We start from the raw sequence: 25,027 nt of genomic DNA, 5'->3' as shown, positions 1-25,027 counted from the left end.
GTGCATTTCCTGCCCCCTCTTCCCCATTTTGAAGGTCTCGTTTTTCAGAAAAGGATGCAAATGCTGAGATAGAAACTAAAATACGTTTTTTATGAGATAAAAGGGCAAACAGCTGTTTTTACCACAGATCTGACAAGTCTCAATTTTTGCTATCTTTCTGCTGCACACGCAGATATCCTTTAAAAATGCTTTTGTGACGGGAGTGTTTTGCAAGTGTACTTTAATTTGCAAGTGTATTTTAACGAAGCATTTACCCACGGCCTCCTTTGCCCTGCTGAGTTAATAAGTAACATTTGAAGAGGGGCAAGGAAGAGCTGGACCTTAAACGTGTTGAGAACCGAGCGTTATCAACTTTGGGCAAGTATCATGACAAAAGAGCAGGTTTTGCTACCTCTAAACCTTGGGGTTTGCAAACCCCAAACGCTGCTCATTGACCCCTTGAGTGGGACAACTGAACTAAGAAGTGTCTCCTAATTTCTGACCTAAACACTGTCTGGTTTTTAGGTGTGATTGTCACAAGGACCTAAACCCCTGGTTTTTTGGGGTGACTGGCACAAGGACCTAAACCCCTGTTTTTTAGGGGTAAAAAGGCGCAGGGCAGACTGGGAGCAGAGCAGGGGGCGCTGCCTCCCTCCCGATGAGGGAATTCTGTGGTTGCACAAATCCGCCGGGCTCCATCGCCACAAGCTCCCCGTTAGGGGACAAGGCGGGTGCTGAGCGGGGCCCTGAGGGGCCACCAGGCCGCGGCCTCGCCCCCGGGCCTAGGCCGCAGGGGCGGCAGCGGGTAGGCCGCGTTGCTATGGCAACCATGAGCCAATAGTGAGCGCGGCGCGGGTGGGGCCTCGCCGGGGGCGCAAATCAGCACCGAGGGTCGGGAGGAAAAGGCGGGACTGAGCGCGGGGCCCCAATCGGAGCTCGGGGGCGGAAAGGGAAGGCGGGAGGACAAGGCCGAGCGAGTGAGGAGCGAAGGGCGGTAGGGAAGCGCGGCCAATCGCGAGCCGCCCTTCAGGGGCGAGCGCGGGCCTTGAGCGCAGCAACCAATCAGCGGGGAGAAGGGGCGTTCCCAACCGCCCGAAGGCGGGCGCGCTGCCGGGCGGGCCAATCGGCGCTCGAGCAGGGGATCCGCCAGCCAATCGGGAGGCGGCGAAGGAACAAAAGGGGCTTTCCAAGCCGCCGGCCCCTTTCCCCTCAGCGCAATTTCACATGACGCAACGGTTGGAGGCAGAGGTCCGCGGGCCGTAGCCGCCGCCGCCATTTTGTGAGCGCCCAGACTGAGCCGGCGGCCGGCCGACCGACCGGAGGCGCGGCGGCACCCGCGGCACCAGCACCTCAAGCAGCGCCGGCGGCGGGAGGGAGCCGCGGCCCGAAGGATGCGGTAGAGGAAGCCCAGCGGCAGCGGCGGGGGGGGCGGCATCGCTCGGCGGCGGAGGCGGCGGCAGCATAAAAAAAAAAAAAAAAAAAAGAAACAGGAAAAAAAAAAAAAGGGGGGAGATCGCGGGGAGGGGGCTGTCGGTCGGTGGGGGTCGGGGCGCCCCGGTCGGAGGAACATGTCGGCCCCGGAGGGCAGCGCTGGTAGCAGCGAGGCCCGGGAGGACGCGTGTCGCGATTACCAGTCGTCGCTGGAGGACCTGACGTTCAACAGCAAGCCGCACATCAACATGCTGACCATCCTGGCTGAGGAGAACGTGCCCTTCGCCAAGGACATCGTCTCCCTGATCGAGGCGCAAATCGCCAAGGTTTTTATATTCCACCGACTCCTACTCCTACCTATACTGCTGGGGGGATAAGCCGGCCCGGGGCTGCGGGTTAGGGGCGGCCTCGGGGAGGGGGGGGGGGGGGGAAGGAGGAAAAGGGCGTGGGGGAGACGGCCCGAGGAGGGGTGGAGGGGTGAAGCTGACCCAGAGGAGGCGAAAAGGGGGGGAGATGAGGGCCTGAAGGAGGGGAATTAGGGCAGGAGAGGGGGGGCGGAGGAGGGGCTGAGGAAGGCTGGTGGTGGGGTGGGGGCGGTTGGGCTGGGGGCTCGCAGGCAAACAGGGAGAGGGGGTGGGCTAGCCAGGGGTGAGCAGAGAGGGCACGGCTTTCCCGGAAAACAGGAAGCCCAGAGGTTTTCGTTTATTTATTTATTATTGGGGAGAGGGTCAGGAGTTTGGGGTCGCTGCGGGGGGAGCAGGGGGTGGAGGGGAGCGGGGCTCAGGCGGGGTCAGGGAGCACGGGAGCTCGTCCTAAACACCGCGGGGCTTCAATAAGGCTGCTGCTTCCCCCCCCCCCCAACCCCCCCCTCCAACTCCCCCCTCCCCCCCCAAAGAAAAACCATAGGGAGCAGGGGACTCGAGGGAGGGGAAGGGTCCCCCCAGTACCCAGCCGCAGAGGAGGGGTGTCGGTAGCAGGGGGGAGGGTGTGGGACTCGCCCCCACCAAAAGCCGCTGGGGGGGGGGAGTGGAGAGAGAAAAAAAAAAAAGGGCAAAGCGTGGCTGGCGAGTGGAGGAGCCCCGTGGAAATAAATAGCAGGCAGCACAACATGGCGGCCCGGCAGTGACTGGGCAGCAGCACCTCGCCCTCCTCGCTGGGTTTTCCCCCTTCCCCGGAGCCAGTGTTGAGTGTCTCGAAGCTGGTGTTGTAGTCCCCAAGCGTTGCATTTAAGCGATTTTCTACCCTTAGATGAGTACCGCGATCAGTAGGGAGGGCCTGGCCGGGGGATATTGTGGAGTTGTTTTTTTTTATTTTCTGGGTAGTTCGAAGGAACGGAAATAAGATGGAGTTTAAGCACGGGAGTTGTCCGCTTTAGAAGGACTAAATTTAACGATTAAGTATTACTTTAAGCATCATTTTAAGTATAAAATACATTTAAGTATATTATAGTTCAGAAGATAAGGTTATTTTCCCAGCGTGGTCCCTATGGGATATTAATTTGGGAGGGGGGGGAGGGGGGGGAGACATGACACTAATCTGTCAGAAAAGTTTGTGGGTGAAAGGTGATCATCTGCTCTGGGTAGAGAAGTCTGCGTGTGGTGGTGATGGGGGTGGTTTTGCTCTGCCTGCTTAGAGAAAATTACGTGGGCTTGGGATAACCTGTTTGGATTTCAGGTGATCTGTGCCTTGAGTAAAAGCTAGTGTTGTGTGTGGATCTAATTCATCATGGCTAGAGAAGTTTATCGGTCGAGGATGGGGAAGAAGTAATTCTCCCTGACTGTAGAAACTGCAGCAGCCTGTAGGATCCTAACATGGCGTCTGAAAGGCACATGATATAAAAAGAAGGGAAAGAGGAGGCTCCCTCTGAGCCCAACCCAGGCAGTTGCTGACATCAGTCAGCCACAGCACATGGATGGGGGTTTGCCGCACCTTTTTACCAGGACCTTTTTATAAGAAAAGCGTTCTTCTTTCAGTCTGTCCCGATTCCTGCCAGTCACCCCTCCCCCGTTGTTTCCCTTGCTCCCTCTGATATCAGGTGTTTGTAGGCTTTTTTTCCTTTTGGCTTTAAATCATGGTTTATAATGGTGAGAATTGTACTATCTAATGATGGGGAGGGAAGGATCTCTTAAGTTATTTAATCTATCTTTCTATCAATGCAGGATGGCTCTTTAGTGTTCCACAGACCTCTTCCAGTCTAGTTTTAAATGCTGCCAGTGGCCAAGTTTTGCCATTCCTTGGGGAGGTGACCTCAATCTAATAGATCTCACCATTATATCTCCTAAAGGGCAGTGGATGTATATAACGTAACTTGTGATAATATCAATGCTGTCAAATTTCTTCATTTCTGGGTGATTTAGAGTCTGCCCTGAAGTGTGTTTTTTAAAGATGTCTTAAATCCTGTATCAATGGTCAGTTTTGCCTAGTTACTGTTTGTGACTGTGGTTTATTCAAGGCAAGTTCTTAGTTGTTTTTGGGAAAGTGATCTCCTTTACTAAGCCACTTTTAAAAAGTGTTGCCTGGAGACAGTTTGTTTAGTGTAAAACTTGAGTGGTCTGCTTTACAATTTAATAAATGGTTCTGAAATGTGTGACTGGTATTATAAAATTTGTAAATAAAAAGTGTGAAATATGTATTTGTCTTTTTATTTACCATTGTATAGTGCAGAATTTGTTTCCAAGACCCATTTTGTATACAAGGTTATTTTTTTAAACAATTTTTTTCACAAGTTTGTGACTCGGGGTTCAATTACCAGATAATGATTTTTTTTAAGGTTGAAACTTTTGAGGAAACTAATAAAAAAAAAAAAGCCACACATTTCCAACAATAGCTTTCATACATTTTTTGAAAGAACAGTGGGAATTATGTGATGAAGTTTTTAATATTAAGCTGAGAAACACAGAGTTAGCATTCTTCTGTGTTCTGGTGGTTATGTGGAGCCTCCCTGCCTTTTGGTTAGCGTCATGTGGGTCTCTTTCTTGCTAGGGGATGCTGTGTAGATCGCCTGAAAACAAAATACATTCAAATCTGGGACTCCCTTGTGTGGTTATTGGAATGTGTGCTAGATAGCTTGACATAATAAACATTTCCAGAAGTGAAGGCTTAAGTATTCCAAGCATATTTAAGTCCTGGTTCTTAAAATGTAACACCCGAATAGCTTATCTTTGAAGCAGGATACGCTGCTGAACTTGTGATTCTGTGTCATATTTTGAAGTAGGTGTCCTTACTAGATTACAGTCTTTCCCTATATGATTGCTTTTCAACAGTCTGACGCGTAATGAAGGTGACAGTTAAACTTGCCACAGTGCCTTTGCTACTAAATGGATGCCCCAGCGTCTCAAACTTTAAACTTAGTGGAGGGTAGTGAGCTACTTCCAAATGCTGGTGAAATGGAAGAATATGGTGTACTATGCCAGTAGCTCTTGGGCATTGGTGCTGCTGAGACAGCTCTTTGTTTCCCTAAAAGCTGACTTTGAAAGTCAGAAACTGCGCACTGTCATTTTTTTTTAATAAAGGAAGGCATTCAGAACTTAGTGTTTTTAACGTGCCATTGTGTAGGCTGCATTAAAGAAGAAACCAGTATTTCCCAGACATTTAATATTAAGTAGTTTTACATCCAGGGTTGGAGCGTTGAGGCTAGAGAGATGCCCCTATTCTAACCGCTTGCATATTAGCTTGTTTATGGCTCAGTATTAAGTCAGCGTGCTCAGCTCTCAGGTAATACAAGTGCTGTAAAATATTTTAATGTACCACAGTTAGTTTTAGGTAGCTTAACTGCACTTTTCTTTCTTTCTTTCCATATCCAAAAAATATCAGCTGCCTATTACGGTTTTCAGTATGCTCAGAGGCAGTGATCCCCTCCCCCCCAGTTAACAAGAAACTGACCTTTCCGATGTAAGTTTCAGGCCATGGTAAATTAATACACACTTAAGGGTGAGGAAACAGTGTGATTTACCCATATAAAAGTACTGTTGCCCTTCTGTGAACCACCTTAATGGGGAAGGAAGAATTGTAAAGCAAGAGCACTTCCACACGCTTGTCTGGACAATGGGGCTGTGAAGTAAGGCGTTAACAGGGTAGCCTGTCCTGTTTAAAATGAGCGGTGAAGTTATTCTGGTTTTATCCTGAGTTTACCGGATGGTGAATGGGACTTAAAAGTTATTATGAGTGGATGCTCCTCTAAGGGGATCGCGGTCAACACGCAGCTTGTGGTGGTGTCTTTCACATTGTCCTCTTCAACAAGTCTGTGTACTTGCTGGTGCTTTCTGGAACTTTGCTGTGCCTTCTGCTTGTGAAAGCCCATGGTGGGCATTAAAAGCACCTTGATTTGGGCCAGTGGTGCTTGGTGTACATTAGAAGTTGCTGTAGCAGTCCAGCGTCACCGCACTTCTAACGCACAAACTTGCTACAAGTTTTGAATGTGGATTTAAAAACAAACAAACAAAACAAAACAAAAAAAAAAACCCCAAGCTGCCTCTTGTAGCAAAGATGTGTCCAGAATATGAAGACTCCCATCTGTGAAAATTGTGGTTGCAGTTCCTGAGCTTCTCTGTGTCTTTGCCGGGTCGACTTGATGATTGAGTTTTGTCTGGATTTAGAACTTTGTTCTAACTGCACATCTAACTGAAAACCTGACTGTCACTATCTACAAGTGCCAAGAGAAAATGGGACTCCTTGCTCCGTTCGTTTGGATTACAATGCAGTAGTTGCGACCTATTCTGCGTGTAGTATATAAAAAGACTGTGATACTCTACATATAATCTACGGCTGCAGAAGTTCACTAATTTGGGCTGTTTGCCAGAAGTCTGATTTGTGTTCTGTGAAATCCCGAAAAACAAGCATTCAGGAGGTCTGAATTATAAGCGATTTTTAGAAGTTCCTTGAAGTGCTAACGATGGTTTCCTGCTAACTTACTTTCTCAAGTGGGTTTTGAAAGGTTACGCTCGGTACGCTAGCATTAATACTGTCTTGTGGGCTTCTTTTTTCTTTTTTCTTTTTTCTTTTTTTCCCCAAAGCTTTGAGACACAAACAGAATAACCTAAGGTGTTCCTTTTTTTCTGTGATAGACCCACTGCATTGTACTATGAACTGAGTATTGATTTTCCAAATTAAGTTTTTGTATAAACAAAAAATCCCAAGCAAATCCCTTGGTGTTTATAGTGGCAACCAAAATGAGAGGTCTGTATTTCTGGGATTGGTAATCCCTTTATTTAAATAGCTTAAAGTATGTTTTGTTGTACTAAACTTCTCAGTTTCTTCTTATTACTCCAGGCTCCTGCATCAGAGAAGCTCCCTGTTATGTACCTTATGGATTCCATTGTCAAGAATGTGGGAAGAGAGTATCTTACTGCATTTACTAAAAACCTAGTTGCAACATTTATTTGTGTATTTGAAAAGGTATATACACTTTCAGAAAAGTTCTGTATTCTAAGCAAAATTGTTCCTGGTAAAATAAACACATGCTTTCAGTTTTGGGTTTTCTTGGGTGGTAAACCATAAGAATTAATCGGTTTTTAAAAATCTCAGTATGTATCTATAATGTAGACGGGTATTCCTGTTGTTGTCAAGTCCGTAAGTTAAGTTAGCCAAAAATATAAAGTCTTACTTAATTTGGTTCCTAAACTTCTGTAATTTTTCTATCCAGGCAAGATATTACTAATTTTTTCTTGGTTACTGTTACCTGGATGGCCTTTTTGTAATATACAGACCAATTAATTATGAATTGTTGATTTTTTTTTTTAAGATAGTAAATAGCCTTTATGTCAGGAGTATACTGAGAATCAGTTTTGTAGAGATTTCTCAGAGCTTTCTTCCCTCTCCTGTAGTTTAGATTTGTCTGATGCACATAATTTTTGATGTACAAAACGAGTGCTTAAACTATGAAGAATATCACTAACACCTGATACTCTCTTGGTGGTCTGTGATTTAAATATTAAATATATATATATGTGGGGGAGAAGGTCATAAGAGTGTATTGCTGTTACATTACAAATATGTTTTAATTTCATTCAACTGCCACATTTTTTTCTCTCAGTTTTTAACCACAAAAAAGTAAATTGTGCTTATTCTTCAGTGAGAAAGGCAAATCCAAGTCCAGTTTTTGAAAGATTGGACTTGAACGGCTTTATGTTGGATCTGAAATGAAGGGTTAACTTCTGTGGTATCCTGTATGCTCTGAGAAAGTAGCGTCTCATATGAATGAGATGAGTGGAGCTTTGCATATTTATCTTTACATACCAGTGAGGATCTGTGATCCTAGAATGTTTTCTATATGGTTTTCACATGTATAATGCATGGCTAAATAAGGAACAGATTGTAATAATGACCACAGAAAATTTGAACTCCTGTGTGTAGAGTAGATAGGTAGACATTCACTTGTTTTTCTAGTATTAGATTGTGTTCTTCACTGAGTTGCATTTAAACTTCTGGCAGCTGAAGCTCTGGATAATAACTGATGATAACTGATTTTCCAGAGTTTGGTAGCCTGTCTACTAAGCTAACTAGAACTATTGAATTTGTATTAATTGTGTAAAGTGGCAGTCACTTCAGATAACTTCATTGATGTTATTGCAAGATGGAATTCTAGTCACTGACATTGTTAAAAGCATTTGTTTACCAGTAAATGGTCACTAAGGTATCTTTAAACATGTAACAAAGTCAGAAACTTGCTCAGGCACTACAGCACCTTTCATGGTCAGCTTCGTACCCACTCATTGAAAATTGCGTAGATGCACCATCCCACTCCCCAGTAGCTAAGTATGAATTATTTTTGTTGGAGTTCCTGCCACCCTCCCTCTTCAACGAACCTCTGAACTTTCTGAACTTCTGGACAGTATGTCTTGCTGTAACATCTTAACATAAAACTAGCAAAAAAGGATCTCCAGGGTCAATGCTTCATGATCGAATTAGAATATTCACAGTAGGACAGCTTTTGTCCTCAAATGTTTTAAATTGATTTAAAATTAACTACTTGAGTTATGAGATGAACAGAATTTTGCTTTAATGTGAATTTCTGACTTACCTGTCATGAGATGATTCAATCTAATTGTAAAGAGAGAAAAAATGGGAGGCACTACTGCAAATAGCTTGATTTGTGGCTCACAGATAGTTTAACTGCAAAATTAGACCTGAAATATGGTTGAATTCATTTTAGCTAACATACATTTTGTTGGATTTGTTAGGAAAAAAAAACCTTCAGTGATTAAGCAGCTGAACAAAACACCTTTTCTGTTCAGAAAATTCATTGTTCTCTGACTTGTTTGCCGTTGCTCTATGCCATTCAGCACAAACACTTGAATAATGTATTGTCTCAGAGGCTGCTGCCTTTCGATATTTTTGTTACTGTATTTTCTTTTTCACAGAAATTGGCCAAGTAAAGTGAGAATTTTGGTAATGGAAAAGTTGAAAGAAAATTCTCAGAGAATGGTAATACGCAATAAAACCTTCAAATGGCCTTGAAATGACAATTCCACATCTGAGTTTCTGTTACTGATTCTGTTGGTGTAGATGTAAAAGTCTGCTTTACTTATAAGTTCTGTATAGCCAGTTCATGGTGTTAAAATGATAAAATTGATAAGAATATTAAACAAATGAAGTGTTAAGTTCTACAGAAAAGTTTTAGAAGTTGTTTTATATTAACTTAACAAGCCATAGAATTGTTTTATTGTTTTAGGTGGATGAAAATACTAGGAAAAGTTTATTTAAATTACGCTCCACATGGGATGATATTTTTCCTTTGAAGAAACTATATGCCCTTGATGTCAGAGTCAACTCATTAGATCCTGCTTGGCCAATTAAACCTCTGCCCCCAAATGTGAATACTTCTAGCATCCATGTGAATCCTAAGTTTTTAAATAAATCGGTAAGTTTTTATTCCTACTGTATGAACAGATGGTAATATATGTAGTTTTCATTGTTCGTGTGCTGTTTTTTGACAATTTAGTATATTAAGAATGAAGCATCTGATCTTTGTAGACAGGTAAGAGCAATTTCCTAACTAAGAATATCTGATGGGTTTGTTTTTTGTATTTCAAAACTGGATCCTAGATTTCTGAACATTGATATATTAAATAGCATATTTAAACCTGTCACAGTGGGCAAATTCTAGTGGAACAGAAGTTTTAAAATGTTTTATATTTTGCATTAGAAATGCAATTTGTAACTGTTACACGAAGTCCCAGTGTTGGGTCACCATAACAGTTAGAGGAGATAGTTAGCTGATTCCATTAAGATTTTATGTGTAACTTTTTTCTTATGTTTGTTTTTAGCCAGAGGAATCTACTGCACCTACCTCTGCTGTCACTTCTGGTGCCTCTACTCCTCCAGCTGTTCCTGAAATACAAAAGAATTTGACACAGGAGCAACTGATAAGGCAGCAATTGCTTGCAAAGCAAAAACAGTTGTTAGAACTTCAGCAAAAAAAATTAGAGCTGGAGCTGGAACAGACTAAAGCACAGTTGGTGAGTAGGGTAGTTGATGAAATGTCCGTAGTTGGGTCTCACTTTTGGATAGTGCCTTAGCTATACAGGTAACTGCAGTAAATTATGTTAGAGAAGTGTAGCTCTTTTAGGACTAGAGCAATGCAACTTGTTCTGGTGTTCTAGACCAATATTTGTAACCTACAAATTGTAAGAATTGCACTCAGAACAGGTGTAGAAGAAGCTTTTGTGTTTTGTTACTAACTTCTCTCCAAAATAATGTGTGTCTGTGATCCTAGTTTTGCACCCCTTCCTGTGGTTCACCACAAGACAGGCTTTTTCAAATATATTTGATTTGAAAAAGAGTAGCATTTCTTTATAGAACAAGGAATCCTGATCGTTAGCAATACAAAGGCAGTTTCCTCACAGGGTCAGTTTGGTTTAATGCCAACGTCTGAAGGTGGTGGTTAAGTTGTATTGTTTTACATTCATAATAGAAAGTCTTCCAGTTTTAACTGTTGATGGTAGAAAATAAACATCTTAGAAGTGTAGGGGATAAAAATGAGATATTTGTCAATTTAGTTGTCATGAATATGTCGAATATATAGAAAAAATAATGTTGTAATGAGAATGTGTTTAGGTTATGTATTTTGCAGCATTGATGTTGCATTGATTTTGCGTTACAACTTGATCTTTTGTGATGGTACTGCATTATTTTAATGCCTGTGATTAGCAATTAATTGGTCATTTTCAGTTAAATGGCTGAACCTTATATAACTACAAGTGTTTTCTATTTATAGTTTTGTTTTCAAGTCAGAACATGAGTATCTCTGGGTAGGAGTTTTATCATGCAGGTTAATGCTGTTTTTTTCCCCCTGTTTCAGGCTGTTTCTCTTAGTGTTCAGCAAGGATCATCTACTATAGCTTCAGTTCCAGCACCTTCCAAGCCACATGTGTCTCAGACACCTCATATGACAGTTAAACCACCTCATCAGACTTCTGTGCAATCTGAAAAAATTAAACCATCCCCAAGTCCTCCACTTCATGATATCAAAATAGTAAATAGGGATCCTCGACTTAATAGGATGGCTCAACATTCTTCTCATGCTAAAGATCAATCTCATAGGAAAGAATTTCCACCAAACACAACCAGTCAGTCTGATACCAAGGCAAGCAAAACATCACAGGCTGAAAAACAAAACTCCACAAAGCAAGAGAAATTGAAAGCAGGTGAAAAAATACAGAAGAAAGAGCTTGATCAGTCAGAAGCAAAATCTAAATCACCATCTCCTTTGAAAAACAAGTTACCCAATACTAAGGATACTAAAAACCAGGAAAGTGAAAGCACAAAAGTATCTGAAATCAGTAAACGGGATCCAAGACTGAAAAGACATCTTCAAGAAAAGCCAGAGGGCAAGGAGGATGAGGTGAAAGAGAAGAGGAGAAATGTAGAGAAAAAAGAAAAAGAGGAACATAAGACGTGTGAACATAGACCAGTAGGCAGCAGAAATAAAGTAATTAATGGTGTTGTTCAGAAACAAGACACACCTACAGAAGAATCAGAAAAACAGGGTGGAAAACAAGGGAGATCAAGTAACAGAAAACGGTCACGATCACGCTCTCCTAAGTCACGGTCACCATCTACACATTCTCCAAAAAGAAGAGAGAGGAGGTCACCCAAAAGAAGACTCAGAAGCTTATCTCCCACTTCGTCAACTCCTAAAATTGGAAAGATACGTCAGATAGGTCCTAAGCAGTCTCATGTTGAAGAAGCCACACAGGCAGCAAGAGATGAAAGAAATTCTAATAAGCGGAATGTGAAACAAGAGGTGCGAGATCCACGGAGAGTGAAAAAAGCCCAAGAAGACAGGCCTCAAGAAACAGCAAGTCAGCATTCTGCAAAAGCTTCTCCCGATCCAAAGGAGAATGCAGAAAACTGGCAGGGATCCAAAGCAGGCAAGAGGTGGAAATCTGGTTGGGAAGAAAATAAAAAGTAAGTTACCATCTTTTAAACAGGTTATGTCTGAAGTCAGTGGAAATTCTACTGCTGACTTCAGTTTAGTCAGATTCTGTGAGGAAATGTTCAGATTGTCAAAAATTGTTGATGAAATTTCTTACCTTATTTGTAGTTAAATAGAGAAATTATGCCTACTTAGATTCTAAGATGATTGTGATGTTTTGCCATGATCAGTTCTGATACGGATGTAACAGGTATGTCCTGAATAAAGAAATAATTTATATTTTAAATACGTTCTGTTTTCAGCTCGCAGCAGAGTGAAGAACACCAAGCGCTTGGTAAATCTCCTCACCAAAGACACCGGGAAAACTGGACCGCTGCTAAAGGAATTTTATCACCCCGAGCACCAAAGCAGCAGCACAGGTTAAGTGTGGATGCCAATTTACAAATTCCCAAAGAATTGACATCTGCAAGCAAGAGAGAATTACTTAAAAAGGTAATACTGATTAGCTTGTCTTCATAGTAATGTCCTGGATGTAGGTGTGCTTTTCTTTTCTTTTTAGAAATCTAAACTTCAACTTTATGTTCCAGGCCAATGATCGCTTAGCATCTGGTGAAATAACTCAAGATGAATTCCTCATGGTAGCTCATCAGATTCGACAGCTGTTCCAGTACCAGGAAGGGAAGCACAGATGTAATGTGTGGGATAGCCCTACAGAGGAGAAATGCGTTTTGAAAAAGAAACCTCTTCTATCTGATGCAGAATTAACATACTATGAACACAAAGCTAAATTAAAAAGAACCCAAGTTCAGCATTCATTATCAAGGCTTGATCTGTTGGATCCCGATGATATTTTGGATTATCATCTACCTGATGCATTGCTTTCTGGAATAGAATGTGAGCAAGCAAAAGCGAAACGTGGAGTACAATTTGACAGAAAAGAGCCATTTGGAGAAAGATCTAGGAGGCATTCTCCTGTAAGTGGCACTAACAGACCTTTTCCTGATAACCTTTCACCGCTTGAGAGTCGACGAAGACTTGAGGAACAAAATGCTACCAAAGGAGCAAGAGGTTCTAAAACCTTCGATCCTTACGACAGCTGGGGAGAATCAGAGGAATTTAGAGATGCTCTCAGACAACAGGGAAAAGGCACACCGGAGTTCCAGAAAATAGACGGTGACGCAATCTGCAGATTTGATAATCGTGAAGAAAGACAGCTTCTCGGGCAAGCTGGTACATTTTTTTTTGCTTTATTTTACAGATGTTAAATAATTGCAGCGTTTTGGTGGGTGGTTATATGTTGCTTTTATTTTTTTTTTCAGGTGTTCGAGAGGAACCAAGATCGCCATTCAGTGAGCGTTTCAAAAGAGCTAGGTATGAGGATCCGGAGAAAGCACCATTTCCAGAAAGTCCAGGATCAAGATTTGGAGGCATTGAAGCTAAGCAGAGAATAAGTGCACTAATGGAAGACAGACCTCTATTTGATGGCTCACCTAGACCACCTGCTGCAAGGGTTGGGGTAGATGGACCAGGAAGTCCTTTTGTTGATGGTCCTGCTGCTGGTTCAAATTCTCGAATTGATGGGCCACCTGGACAGGCTGCTCTGAGATTTGAGGGGCCGTTGGTCGGAGCAGGTGCATCACAGTTTGATGGACCACTGGCGGGGGCAGGGGGAGCAGGAGCCTTAAGATTTGAAGGGCCGCCAGGGCAGCTGGCAGGGGCTCTCAGATTTGAAGGACCCCCAGGACAGGTTGGAGGAGGAGGTCCACTGAGGTTTGAGGGACCTCTTGGGCCTTTGCGCTTTGAGGGGCCTGCAGGCCAGCCTGTAGGTGGTCCTAGATTTGAAGGACCCGGAGTTGGTCTCAGGTTTGACGGACCTCGTGGTCAGCCTTCAGGTGGTCTCAGGTTTGAGGGGCCTCATGGTCAACCTCTGGGGCCTCGAGGTCAACCAGGGGGTGGTCTCAGGTTTGAGGGACCCCATGGTCAGCCCTTGGGGCCTCATGGTCAACCAGGGGGTGGTCTCAGGTTTGAGGGGCCACATTTACAGCCATTGGGGCCCCATGGTCAACCTGGAGGTGGCCTCAGATTTGAGGGGCCGCATGGGCAGCCTATGGGGCCACATGGACCATCAGGGGGCGGGCTCAGATTTGAGGGACCACATGGACCACCAGGTGTGGGTCCTAGGTTGATTGACGGACCAGTACACCAGGGAGCTGGTGGACTTAGATTTGATGGTCCTCTGGGACGGACGGGTCCAAGATTCGATGGCTGTCATGCTGGATTTGATGGTCAGCCTGGACAGCTATCTCTTTTGCAAAGATTTGATGGAATTCACGGACAGCCTGGCCCAAGATTTGAAAGGGCACCTGGCCAGCAGGGACAGCCACGATTTGATACAGCCATACCTCAAAGATTTGATGGTCCTCACCAGCCAGCCTCAAGGTTTGACCTGCCCCTTGGCCTTCAAGGTGCAAGGTTCGAAAATGTAGCTAACCATCCTGCCTCAAGATTAGAAATGTCGCCATACGGACAAGGTGGTCCGTTTGTTGATCATCCCAGCCAGGGCTACAGTGGGCCATCTCATGGGATGCAGTTCCAGAGGCCTGACATATTTGATGGTTCGCCAGGACCAAATTTCAATGGGCCAGCTGGCCCAGGAGCACAGAATTTTTCATTGAGAGCATCTGGACATTATTTTGATGAAAAAAATCTTCAGGGTCCTCAATATGGAAACTTCAATAGTATGGCAGTGGGAAGTAATCAGGTAAGAATTATTGTTGTAAATAGTTTGCTTGCAGAAGTATTTTTGTGTAGACAATTAGCAGTTTTACGTTCTCTAAAAACGTAATTGTTTTGAAGAGCTGGTGCACTGGGAGACGGTTTCAGACTTAAAATGTCATCACGTAGTATCTGGATGATTCAAGAAGGGCATGCACTGTTATTTTAAGATTTTTTTTAAAAAAGAAATTAACAGATCTAATCATTTTGTAGGTGAGAGTATAACTGAAATTAGCATTTTTAGTTTGAAAACAAATTAGGTAATTGGAAGCCTGGCATTTTCATTAAACTTGAACAGGGCCAGCTCTATAAATCATGACTGATGATACAAGTGCATATAAATGATTAATTTTTCTAAAGAGGTGTAGAATTAGGATGGACCAGAAATAATCCTATTGTCTTTCTGGAGATTTTAGTACAGGCGACAAGCCAGTACTAACAGACACCCATAATTTGGGGGAACTGAGAAAGATGCAGACATTGTTAAATACCGTTTTTGGAAAATGATCTTGGCATCAGCATGCTTTGAGTTTAGTTGTCTTTGCTATTGCCAGTCGGTAATGCTTTCTTCAAAAGGAGAAAATAACTATACATCAATCAGAATGATAACATTTCTTCCAGTAGATTGCAGATTTTAGAGGGCATTTTTCATTTGGGGTATAACTGAACATGAAGAGTTAACTGATTGAGCAAAAGCAGGTAATGTGTCCTGCTAACCTCAAACAGGATCAAATTTTAATCAATGTAAACCTTTTTTAGTAAATCCAGAAAGCAATTCGAGAAAAAAAAAATTACAATCTCCCTCTAAAAATATTTTTTTGTATGTAGTTTGCTGCAGCTGGGTTGCTGCAACCTTCAGAATGCATTTCATACAGTGGATACTATTTCAATTATAGAAAAAATAATAGTGACCTTTATTGATAGATGTTTACCAGTTTAACTTTTCTGATGAGCTCTGTTTTGGTGAAAAGGATCAACTTGAATTACTGGGCTTGGAAAACATGTTTAAAAGCTGGATAAGCAGAAAGAAGAGAAGGTGTTCTTTTCTTTCATTTAAATATTAGGAAAAGTGAACATATTTTTTGATTTTTTTTTTTCTGATGGGACATGAAAACAATGGAAAGGTTACTTAGTCATTTGTGGACCCTTCAATACCGAATTAACATAGTTCACTAGTGGGAGGATTTTAATGTTTATAACATAATCGAGAAATTTGTAGAAATGATCATTAATTTAAAAAAAAAATAAATTACAATGCAAAGAATGCTTAAATGTTTACTTTTACAGGTTTCGCTCATGTCTGCTCAGCCAGGACCTTATGGCCAAGGTCAACAGTATTTGCCAAATCCTGGAAGCTTTGTTCAGAACCCTGCAGGTACCAAACAGTTAACTTCCTTTTGTTTCTTTCGGACTGTTCTGTTTGCTAGTGGACACACAAAATTAGCTTTCTGTATTGTGGTGGTGTACTAGGTCTGTGTGGACTAAAGGAAACCCCAGTGAGGTGGCAGTAGATGTTGTTTTTGGAGTACTTTAATCTTGTTAGGGGTTTCCCTCAAACATTGAAGGCTTTCATTAGTTTTTCATTAACCACATGGCTTTGGTATGTAGTTGTGCTAAAACAAAGCAAAACAAAATTTTGGTCTGCTTTTTTGATGGCAGAAAGGTACCAGTTTGTAGGTCTGGCATTTGCCAGGCTGTATAAACATTCTGAGTGTATGAATTGGTTAGTAAAAATCTTGCAACAAGTCATAAATAATTGAAGTACATCGGTCCTGGTGAAATACTTAAGGATAAAATGAGAAAATACTGTGTTTCAACAAGCAGTATCCAGTAGAAGTCTCTTTACAAGGCTGAGAGCATAGAGAGCACTTCAAAAAACTTACGTTACAAAGGAAGTTGTTGAAAGGGAAGAAGTCAAAAAACTAGATATAAAGCAAACAGTGGATAAATAGTTTGAAGTAAAAAAATGGAAGTAACAGGAGACGGAGGGAAAAGTGTGCTGTCAAATGTGCTGATAGAAGTTGAAGTAAATTCTTGATGTTATCATTGAATGGTGATGTTTTTCTCTAGGAGGCCTTCCACATTCATATCCTGATAACCACCTTGGCCAGCTTGATGTCAATGAATTGTTTGCTAAGCTGTTGTCAACAGGAATTCTCAAACTGTCAAAAACGGATTCCACTTCAGCACGTATGTAGATCCATTATGTTCTAACTACTTGGGTTATACATAGCTGAATTGTAAAGCTAAGTGTGAGAACTTCCTGTGAGTTCTTGCATCCTCTTTTTTTTTTTTTTTGAACTGAGCTTTGTGGGAAAGGATTTGGTGCATGCGAAAGTGAATTACTAACTTTCTAAAATGTATATTACTTGATGTGTATGCTTAAGCTATTTAGAGCAGCCAGTTGTGGTTTTGGTGCCCTGCCTCAGTAACTTGTTCTTGATTATAATCAGATTCTTGTCAGTTTCTGAAATACTTTCATCTGAATATTGAAATTTAATGTTGAAAGCTTAGCTGAAATACTGTTTTCCTAAATTGAAATGAGTAGTAGTGTACTGTGTTCTGTGTGCTTTTTTAATGATGTTACAATATGAGACTGACTCAGCTATTATTATGCACTTCCAACTTAGCATACTCAGATCGTATTTATTAATATTCGGATAAAACAAAAATAAGGTTCATCAGCACCTTACTTCTTTCTTAAAATGTACTGAAATTTTGATGGACTTGCCTTTATTCTTTCTAGAAGTGAACGAAACATCAGCCCAGCCAGCTGCTGAAGAGGAAGATGATGACCAGAGTGATCAAGATGTCCCAGACCTCACGAACTTTACGGTTGAAGAACTCAGACAGTGCGTATAGTAGCATGAGTTTACGCTGCAGTAAGAATAATGGCATGGAAGTATATAAATAGTGGAATCCAAGACAGTTGAGAGCTTTTAAAAGATGTTATGCCACTTTTTGACTAAGAGGACCTGCAATTTTTGATTGTTACTTCATGACTAAGGATGTGCAGTTCTTGATTGTTGTTAGTCTTGGAGAACTTCAGGAAGGAAAAAGAGGGAAAATGAATGACAGAAAACTTCCCTTTATCCAAATTGGGATGTTGTCATTTAGGCAGCAAGGCTGTGATACAAAATGAAGTACTAAGTTTGCTACCTTTGTGGTAGTTTGCAAAGCTGAGCCAAATGCTAGTGTTACCATGTTATGTGCTATTAGGTGATGAAGTTAGTAGGCATGACGCTACTAACAGTACCGAGTTTCTTATGGATAGTTCATATGAGCCTATTCAGATGTTTTCAAATGACTGTTATGAAAATCAGGAATAATTAACTGTGTTGCATGCCTTAACCTTATAGTAGATTCATACTTTTCTTCTGCTTCTGCAGTTCTACAAATCAACTTCCTGATAAACTTCCTCTTTCTTTTCATAAAGATGTTAACTTTTTTTCCCCTTTTTGTAGGCGTTATGATAGTGTTATTAATCGACTGTACACTGGAATTCAGTGTTACTCGTGTGGAATGAGATTTACTACTTCACAGACAGATGTTTATGCCGATCATTTAGATTGGCATTATCGCCAGAACCGCACAGAAAAAGACGTTAGCAGAAAAATTACGCACAGAAGGTGGTACTACAGTTTAACAGTAAGTAATGCAGCATGTGTCTTAATACGTTAAAGGTTGGATTCAGTGTTATACTTTATGTATGTACATTAGGATTGCAGTTGAAATCACATTCTCACAGGATTTTTCCTGTGGTAAACAATGTTGTATTTGGTATTTCAAGCAGTTTTTATAAATGCCTGTCAGAACACAAAAGGCAATTATGTGATGAACAATAAGCAGCTGGAAGCTGTTGGTACTGCTTTGGTTGCACTGAGAATGGAATAGAAATAGAAGGAAAAGGTTTTCTGAGTAGGGTAGCATTGTTGGAAAACATGCACTCTGCTGCACGCGAGAAACATTTCAGTTTCAATGAAGTAATATGTTCTAAATAAGGTACTTCTGGGATGTCATTTTTCTTTTCTTTCCCTTAATTCTGTTTTAAATATTTCTGACTATTTTTAAGTGTCTGAGTGTGAATGAAAACTTTTCCTTAGGATTGGATTGAATTTGAAGAAATAGCTGATCTAGAGGAACGTGCAAAAAGCCAATTTTTTGAAAAAGCCCATGAAGAAGTCGTGCTCAAGACACAAGAAGCTGCAAAAGAGAAAGAGTTTCAGAGTGTCCCTGCTGGACCAGCTGGAGCAGTTGAAGTAAGTTTCAGCTTGTCTGTATTACCCTATGGGCAATAAAGTAGACTGAAGTCTTGGTCTTGGATCAGTGTGCAGTCACTTCATAGGTGTTGCATTTGTGTGTGTGGCAGATAACATTAATAACCAGTAGTACAAAAACTTACATGCCTATTGGCATGCAGTCTTTTTAGTGAAATCGAAATGGGGAAAGCGTGTCAATTTACTGAATGTTTCCATAGAGGGGAGTAATTTGAGTGAGTTGGAAACGATCCCTTGTGATTCAAACAATGATTTTTACTGGATTTTTGCTATATTTACACATTTTTTTCATTAGAAGGTAGGCATTAGGACATTAGGTGTTAGGACAAAGAACTATCTGAATCTTCTGACTTAAATAACCAGCAGGTTTGTATTTAGGTAGACAAGATAGTTAAGTAATTAAATGTTTTTATATGGTAAACCTATAAGAAACTAGCTAGTGAGTCATATAGGCCTTTGCTTTAATTTTTAAAAGGCCTTTGTTTTAAAAGGTACTTGTGCTTGTTCTCAGAGTTGACTTATGTATTTTACACAGAAGTATTAAAGGTGTTAATACTTCATGTAAGAGTTCTCCCTCTTAACTTGAAACTCAAAAGTTGAGTTATGGGGAAAAGTGAAGATGATGCCATAAAAAAAAAAATCTCCATACTGGATTGTTTTACCTAAATCCCTGTCCTGGATTGTATTATCTGGGAGTAAAACAGCATTAGATTGTTAAAGTGTTTTGTAGAGAGTTTCTAGTTGAATGGGCAAAGCTTGCCTTTCTCAAATGACAACAACATTCAAGGTCAGATGATTGTTGCTGAATTTACAAACTGTACTCAATTTTTATTGATATTTTCTAAACTTACTTTTAAAATGTAGAGGAAAAACCATCTTTTAGTCTACTATAGTTATCTTAATTTAAAAGAGCATTATTTAGCTGTTACTTGTGAAGTTCCTGAAGTTCATGTGTTTTGTTTCAATAACGTCATATATCTGTTACTTCAAAAACTTTTCAGAGCTGTGAAATTTGCCAAGAGCAATTTGAACAATATTGGGACGAAGAAGAGGAAGAGTGGCACCTAAAGAATGCTATACGAGTAGATGAAAAGGTAATCTGATTTTATTACATGTGATACTTGTTGATATTTTAAACAAAAAACAACCTGTGCCCCCCACATCCTAGTTAAAAACAACAACAAAACTCAGCTGAAGATTTATAGCTAGAAAGTGAGACAGCATTGTGATCTGCCTCTCCTGAAGGATTCCCCTGATAGTTTTCCTGACTTTCAAGTACATAAATACCTCAACCTTTGGAAATGCTTGAAGTCCTGGTACTGTTAGTATAGGCTCTCTATGCTTCCTTCATATACTGCTCTGCTAAAAGAAAAATGAAGGTGATCCTTCCCCTCTGCCAGAGGGGTTGGACCAGATGGACCCAGAGGTCCCTTCCAACCTCAACCATTCTGTGATTGTGCAAATGTTTATATATATGGTGTAGATATTCGTTCAGTTCTTTCTATATACAGCTATCCACGTATGATTTCCTATACTTACCAGGCTTTTTGTCTGATAACTTTTCCTAAAGATCTTTTCCTAGTTACATTTGACACCATACTTTGCCTACTTTGTAACATTGTTGTTTTAGAAGAATTGTGTGATACATAATTGACACTTACGTTCATGACCTGTGCACCTACTATATTCTTATGTATTTAAGCCTATAACTTTTCTTTTCCAGATTTACCATCCATCTTGTTATGAAGACTACCAAAACGTAAGTGAATCCTTCTTATTTTTGAAACATTTTGCTTTCAGTTTGTTCACTGACTTTACAGGGAGCAGATGTCTTCAAAATCCGTCTTTCTGTTGCATTTGACCAGACAAAGAATCAAAGGCCCTGGGCATGGCAAGTTTATAATACAGAAGTTGTTAAGATACATTTTTCATAGTAATGTATCATAACAGGTTGTGTGTCGTACATGACTAAAGCAAAAACATTATTTGAAAACACATCATGAGTTTATTGAGTAACATGCATAGTCTTAGGAATTTGCAAAAAAAGGAGTAAGTGGGTGTTATAGTGTGTGTTAAATTTTTAATGATTTGGGAGTACAGTTCATTTGTGGAGAGATGGGAATATTTTATGGTAATGTGTTAAGCATTTCACTGCTACGTGGATGACACATTTTCAAAGTAATTGTGAAAAATTAATGCTATTAAATAGTAAACTTCCTTATGTGAATCTTGATAAAGTAGAATTTTGGATTTTGCGTGCTTTACTGTCAACATGTTCGCATTTTAGGAAAGACTAAAAGGGAAAAGGATTTAAAAGTGGCTGTTTTAATGATGTGGTAATGCTACGTTAACGTTTGTTTTGCAGACATCATCATTTGATTGCACACCATCTCCCAGCAAGACTCCTGTAGAAAATCCTCTAAATATTATGTTGAACATTGTTAAACAAGAAACACAAGAGTCCTGTGACTCGCCTAAAGTCAAAGAAGAACCTGATGACACCCCTACTGCCTGTGCAGAAGAGAGCACACCTGCATCTACAGATATTAAAACGGAACCTGATGAGTCTATTTAAATAAAATGAGGTATGTTTTTTTTTTACAGAAAAGCTGCTGTGTTATCTCTGGAAGGCAAATACTTTTTATATGAAATAAAAACATTCAGCTGAGGCAGGGCCTTAGCTACTGTTTGGTTAATAAATACATTTTTGTATTTGAATTTCTTACTGCCTGCACAGTTTCAGGTGTCATTGTGTGAAAGTTCTGTAGATGCGTGAAAATTTAATGGAATGAAATTGTATATGTAAAAATGTACAATTTTCACTTGTGGAAATGTAAATTATAAATAAAAGATATTTTTGCTATATATGGAGTGTAATGTTTATGCACACCATCAAATGAAGACTGTTTCTGTACTTTTTTCAGTTTAAATGGAATTAAAAAGACCTTTGTTTTAGACCTCTTGCTGAATAAGATTCAGAAAAATGAAAGCAAGTAACTTCCTTCAATTATCTCATAGGTGGGTTATCAAGGGAAGCGATGCAGGAACTTCTCAAGACACAACCCTATATTTTTCTTTTTAAACTTATCTGAACAAACTTACATATCCAGATATTAAAAATAAAATTAAAAAATAACCAAAAAGACAGTTCTGGGTAGAAGGGGAAAATTTAACAAAGGAACCAGAGTGCTTGATTGTGAACACAAGTGCCAACAAACAATTAACAAACCAGGATGCCTGGTATCTGAGACATTTTAATGATTTTTTTTTTTCCGTTAGTCACACATAAGAATTTAATACAGCTGAACAAACTTTTCTTTACATTACAGGGGGAAACGAATGTAAGAATGCTCATTTGAAAAATGGTTAACATTTTTTTTTTGTTGCTTATGACTGGACTTAGATGGTAAACCAGATATCCTGAGATGTTAATATTTCTTAAATGTAATAAATAAAATTAAGCATATATTTGTGTAAATCTCTTCCTTTCAGTAATGGGTTTGTGTGGCTGGCATGGTTGTGGGATTGCAAATAAAGATTCATACAGTGTTTGTCTTGGGATAGCATGTTATCTGCATTTAAGGTTTTATTCACTCTGTTGTGTGTGGAGTGCATATTTTTAAAGCTGCTGGGAGCAAGACACACAGTCAAAGAGTAGTTCTAGTGTATTGCTCTTGTGGTATGGATACTCAGAAGATCAAAAGTCAGCCTTAGTCTGTGATGTAAGTAGAAATAATCAGCTGTGATTGTGCTGGTGGTTGGAATGTTCCCAATCTTTTCACTCAGGTTTCAAGGGGTAGGCTGAGACATCCTTGTGTAGGTGCAGCAAGAGGATTTACAGCAACTTTCTAACAAGGATAATTAAGTTCGAAATGGATTTTATTTGGGTGTAATCATCAGTGCACACCTGTAAATCTGATTTGGGAATGGGCCTTGAAATGCAGAGTGTGTTTTTGGCCCCATCAAAGGAACCCAGTTTCCCTCCAGGGTATCGGATTCTTCTGGCTAATGGGGCTGAAGAGCAGGACTTCTGAACTGCAGGAAAAACACTTATACCCTGAGACATGTCAGTACAGAGAGGTTACAAGCACAAGAATTGTGGTTAGAGTCAGATTATCCCACAGATAGAGCACAAGCAGGTTAAATAGTTCTTGGTTGATACATGGCTGTCAGCTTGAGAGATGATAGTGATTGGTATGATTGATGTATGATTGGTTTGTGCCTCTCCCTGGGGAATGCCACAAAGGTAGTAAACCAGAGCACTGGAAACAAAAATAGCTTGTGATACCCTTTTCCTGCTAACCTACTGCCCAGGGATTCCCAGGCAGATTTATCCCAGCTTTCACAGAGGAACCATCCTTTACAGACAGAACATACACCTACAGCCCAGCGTCATTTACTCCACGCAGCTGCCTCCTCTGGCACCTCAGGCAGTCCCACACCTCCCCCTTCACCTGCAGCCCCATCACAGCGCCCCAGCCCCGAGGCTTCGTCCCTCGGGGCCGCCGCCTCCCCGGGCCCGACGCCCTCCCCTGGGCCGCTGAGGTGCTATGGCCGCCGCTCCTGGCCCGCCATTTTCGTGCGGCCCGTCGGGAAGGCGAGTCCTGTGCCCATGGCAACACCGCTGCGGCGGCGGACAGGAGGGGGAGGAAGAAGAGAAGGAGAAAAAGGAGGAGGAGGAGGAAGAGGAGAAGGAGGAGGGTGCGACGAGTGAGGCAGGTTTCCGGCTGCTTGTGCTGTGAGGGGCTGCTATGCCAACAGCAGCTGGTGCGCTGCCTCCTACTCCAAATGGTGAGGTTGCTTTGCCCGCAGCTTCCCTTCCCTTCCCTTCCCTTCCCTTCCCTTCCCTTCCCTTCCCTTCCCTTCCCTTCCCTTCCCTTCCCTTCCCTTCCCTTCCCTTCCCTTCCCTTCCCTTCCCTTCCCTTCCCTTCCCTTCCCTTCCCTTCCCTTCCCTTCCCTTCCCTTCCCTCAGTTATTTTGCTCTAGGTTCCCCATCTGTTAACATATCCATTTCATGTGAGGCTCATATAAAATATCAGGGTTGATCAATATTTGCCAAACATTTGGTAAAAGGTGGCACAACCCTGGGGTCACCCCCAAGCTGCTATTTTGAACTCCCCAGTCCAGTAATTTTGCCTTTGCGTACTGGGGGGCTTGGTTCCTTGTTGCCTTGAGCTACTGCTAAAGAAGTGTAGCACTGGATTCTTTTCGTGTTAGAGAAATATAGGAAAACCTAAAACTGACCCTTTCCCCCATGCTGAGTAAATGCTTTAATGAATTTTGGTCAGGTACTGTTGCCACAATGTTTACCTAATTCTTTCTACAGGGGAATTTTGTCTTAGTGAATGAGCAATTGATAACAGTTTCAATTTAAAAAAATGCACTAAAATTATGAAAGATGTCATCCAGTGTCTAAACAAATATATTTTGTACAAAATTCTTGTTAACAGCTGTTTACTAAACTTCAGTCCCAGGCTCCGGCTTGCTCTTTGTGGCCTGAGGCAAGAAGCTGTGCAGCAGCATTTGGCATCAATCTCTGTGGAGCTGTAGGTCATTGTTCCTTCCAGAGGGAGAAAGGAGGCAAAATTCCCTCTGTTGGGGGCTGGGAGTGTGTGTTGCTATTTGTATTTCTTCTGGGTTAAAAAAAAAAAAATGGCTTGAACTTGTTGCACTGGAACATTGTGTTAAACACATTAGTGCTTTGGCAAGTAGTGTAATTGGCCAGATCTTCCTTTGATGTAAGGCTGCCTAATTGTGCTGAAGTCTGTAACCCTCACTTGACATAATGAGAAATGACTCCCTTGTGGGAAAATTATGTCCTGGTGATATTCTCTGTTTAAAAACAAACAAACAAACAAGCAAACAACAACAAAACAAACAACCCCAAATGCAAGATGTAATTAAGTATTATTTAAAAGCATGAACTAGATGACTTTCTGAGGTCCCTTCCAACCTGAATTATTCTCTGTTTCTGTGCTGCTGCTGTTTGCTCATACAGTATTTTGCATAATAACAGTCCCAGTTCCTAAGTGAAGCTGCTTTGTGCAGGGCAATGATACAGCCTGTCTCTGGGGGAAGTGGGAGTGATGATACACAGCCACAAGATCAAAAGGTGTGTGTTAATCTCAGTCTGGATTACAGAAACAGTCTAACCCCTCTTTTCTTCTCTGTGGCAACCCCAAATCTACCA

General features: G+C 41.2%; 1 protein-coding gene across 2 annotated transcripts; it reads left to right on the top strand.

The window, feature by feature from the left end:
* Positions 1-1,013: 1,013 nt before the first annotated feature.
* Positions 1,014-22,303, top strand: PCF11 (PCF11 cleavage and polyadenylation factor subunit). Of its 2 annotated transcripts, none has more exons than XM_050708090.1 (16): positions 1,014-1,736; positions 6,679-6,804; positions 9,080-9,268; positions 9,675-9,866; positions 10,709-11,817; positions 12,088-12,277; positions 12,373-13,015; positions 13,105-14,546; positions 15,848-15,935; positions 16,631-16,750; positions 17,310-17,412; positions 18,025-18,208; positions 18,664-18,819; positions 19,839-19,931; positions 20,561-20,596; positions 21,203-22,303. In XM_050708090.1, the coding sequence occupies exons 1-16, from the start codon at positions 1,548-1,550 to the stop codon at positions 21,410-21,412; spliced, it is 5,070 nt and encodes a 1,689-aa protein (XP_050564047.1). In that variant the 5' UTR covers positions 1,014-1,547; the 3' UTR covers positions 21,413-22,303. The 2 variants fall into 2 exon arrangements, with proteins under 2 accessions (XP_050564047.1, XP_035427091.1); XM_035571198.2 differs by having other exon boundaries at positions 17,307-17,412.
* The last annotated feature ends 2,724 nt before the right edge of the window (positions 22,304-25,027 follow it).

Source organism: Cygnus atratus, chromosome 1, assembly GCF_013377495.2.
Source record: "Cygnus atratus isolate AKBS03 ecotype Queensland, Australia chromosome 1, CAtr_DNAZoo_HiC_assembly, whole genome shotgun sequence".
NCBI classification, from domain to species: Eukaryota; Metazoa; Chordata; class Aves; order Anseriformes; family Anatidae; genus Cygnus; species Cygnus atratus.
This window is presented reverse-complemented; position numbering and strand designations above follow the sequence as displayed.

What these genes read in the sequence shown, in the direction of transcription:
- PCF11 (XM_035571198.2), top strand. Translation starts at nt 1,548, where the DNA reads ATGTCGGCCCCGGAGGGCAGCGCTGGTAGCAGCGAGGCCCGGGAGGAC. An exon ending in AGAGAGAATTACTTAAAAAG is followed by an intron (nt 12,278 to 12,372) that starts GTAATACTGATT and finishes TTTATGTTCCAG; the next exon opens with GCCAATGATCGCTTAGCATC. An exon ending in TGGCAGTGGGAAGTAATCAG is followed by an intron (nt 14,547 to 15,847) that starts GTAAGAATTATT and finishes TTACTTTTACAG; the next exon opens with GTTTCGCTCATGTCTGCTCA.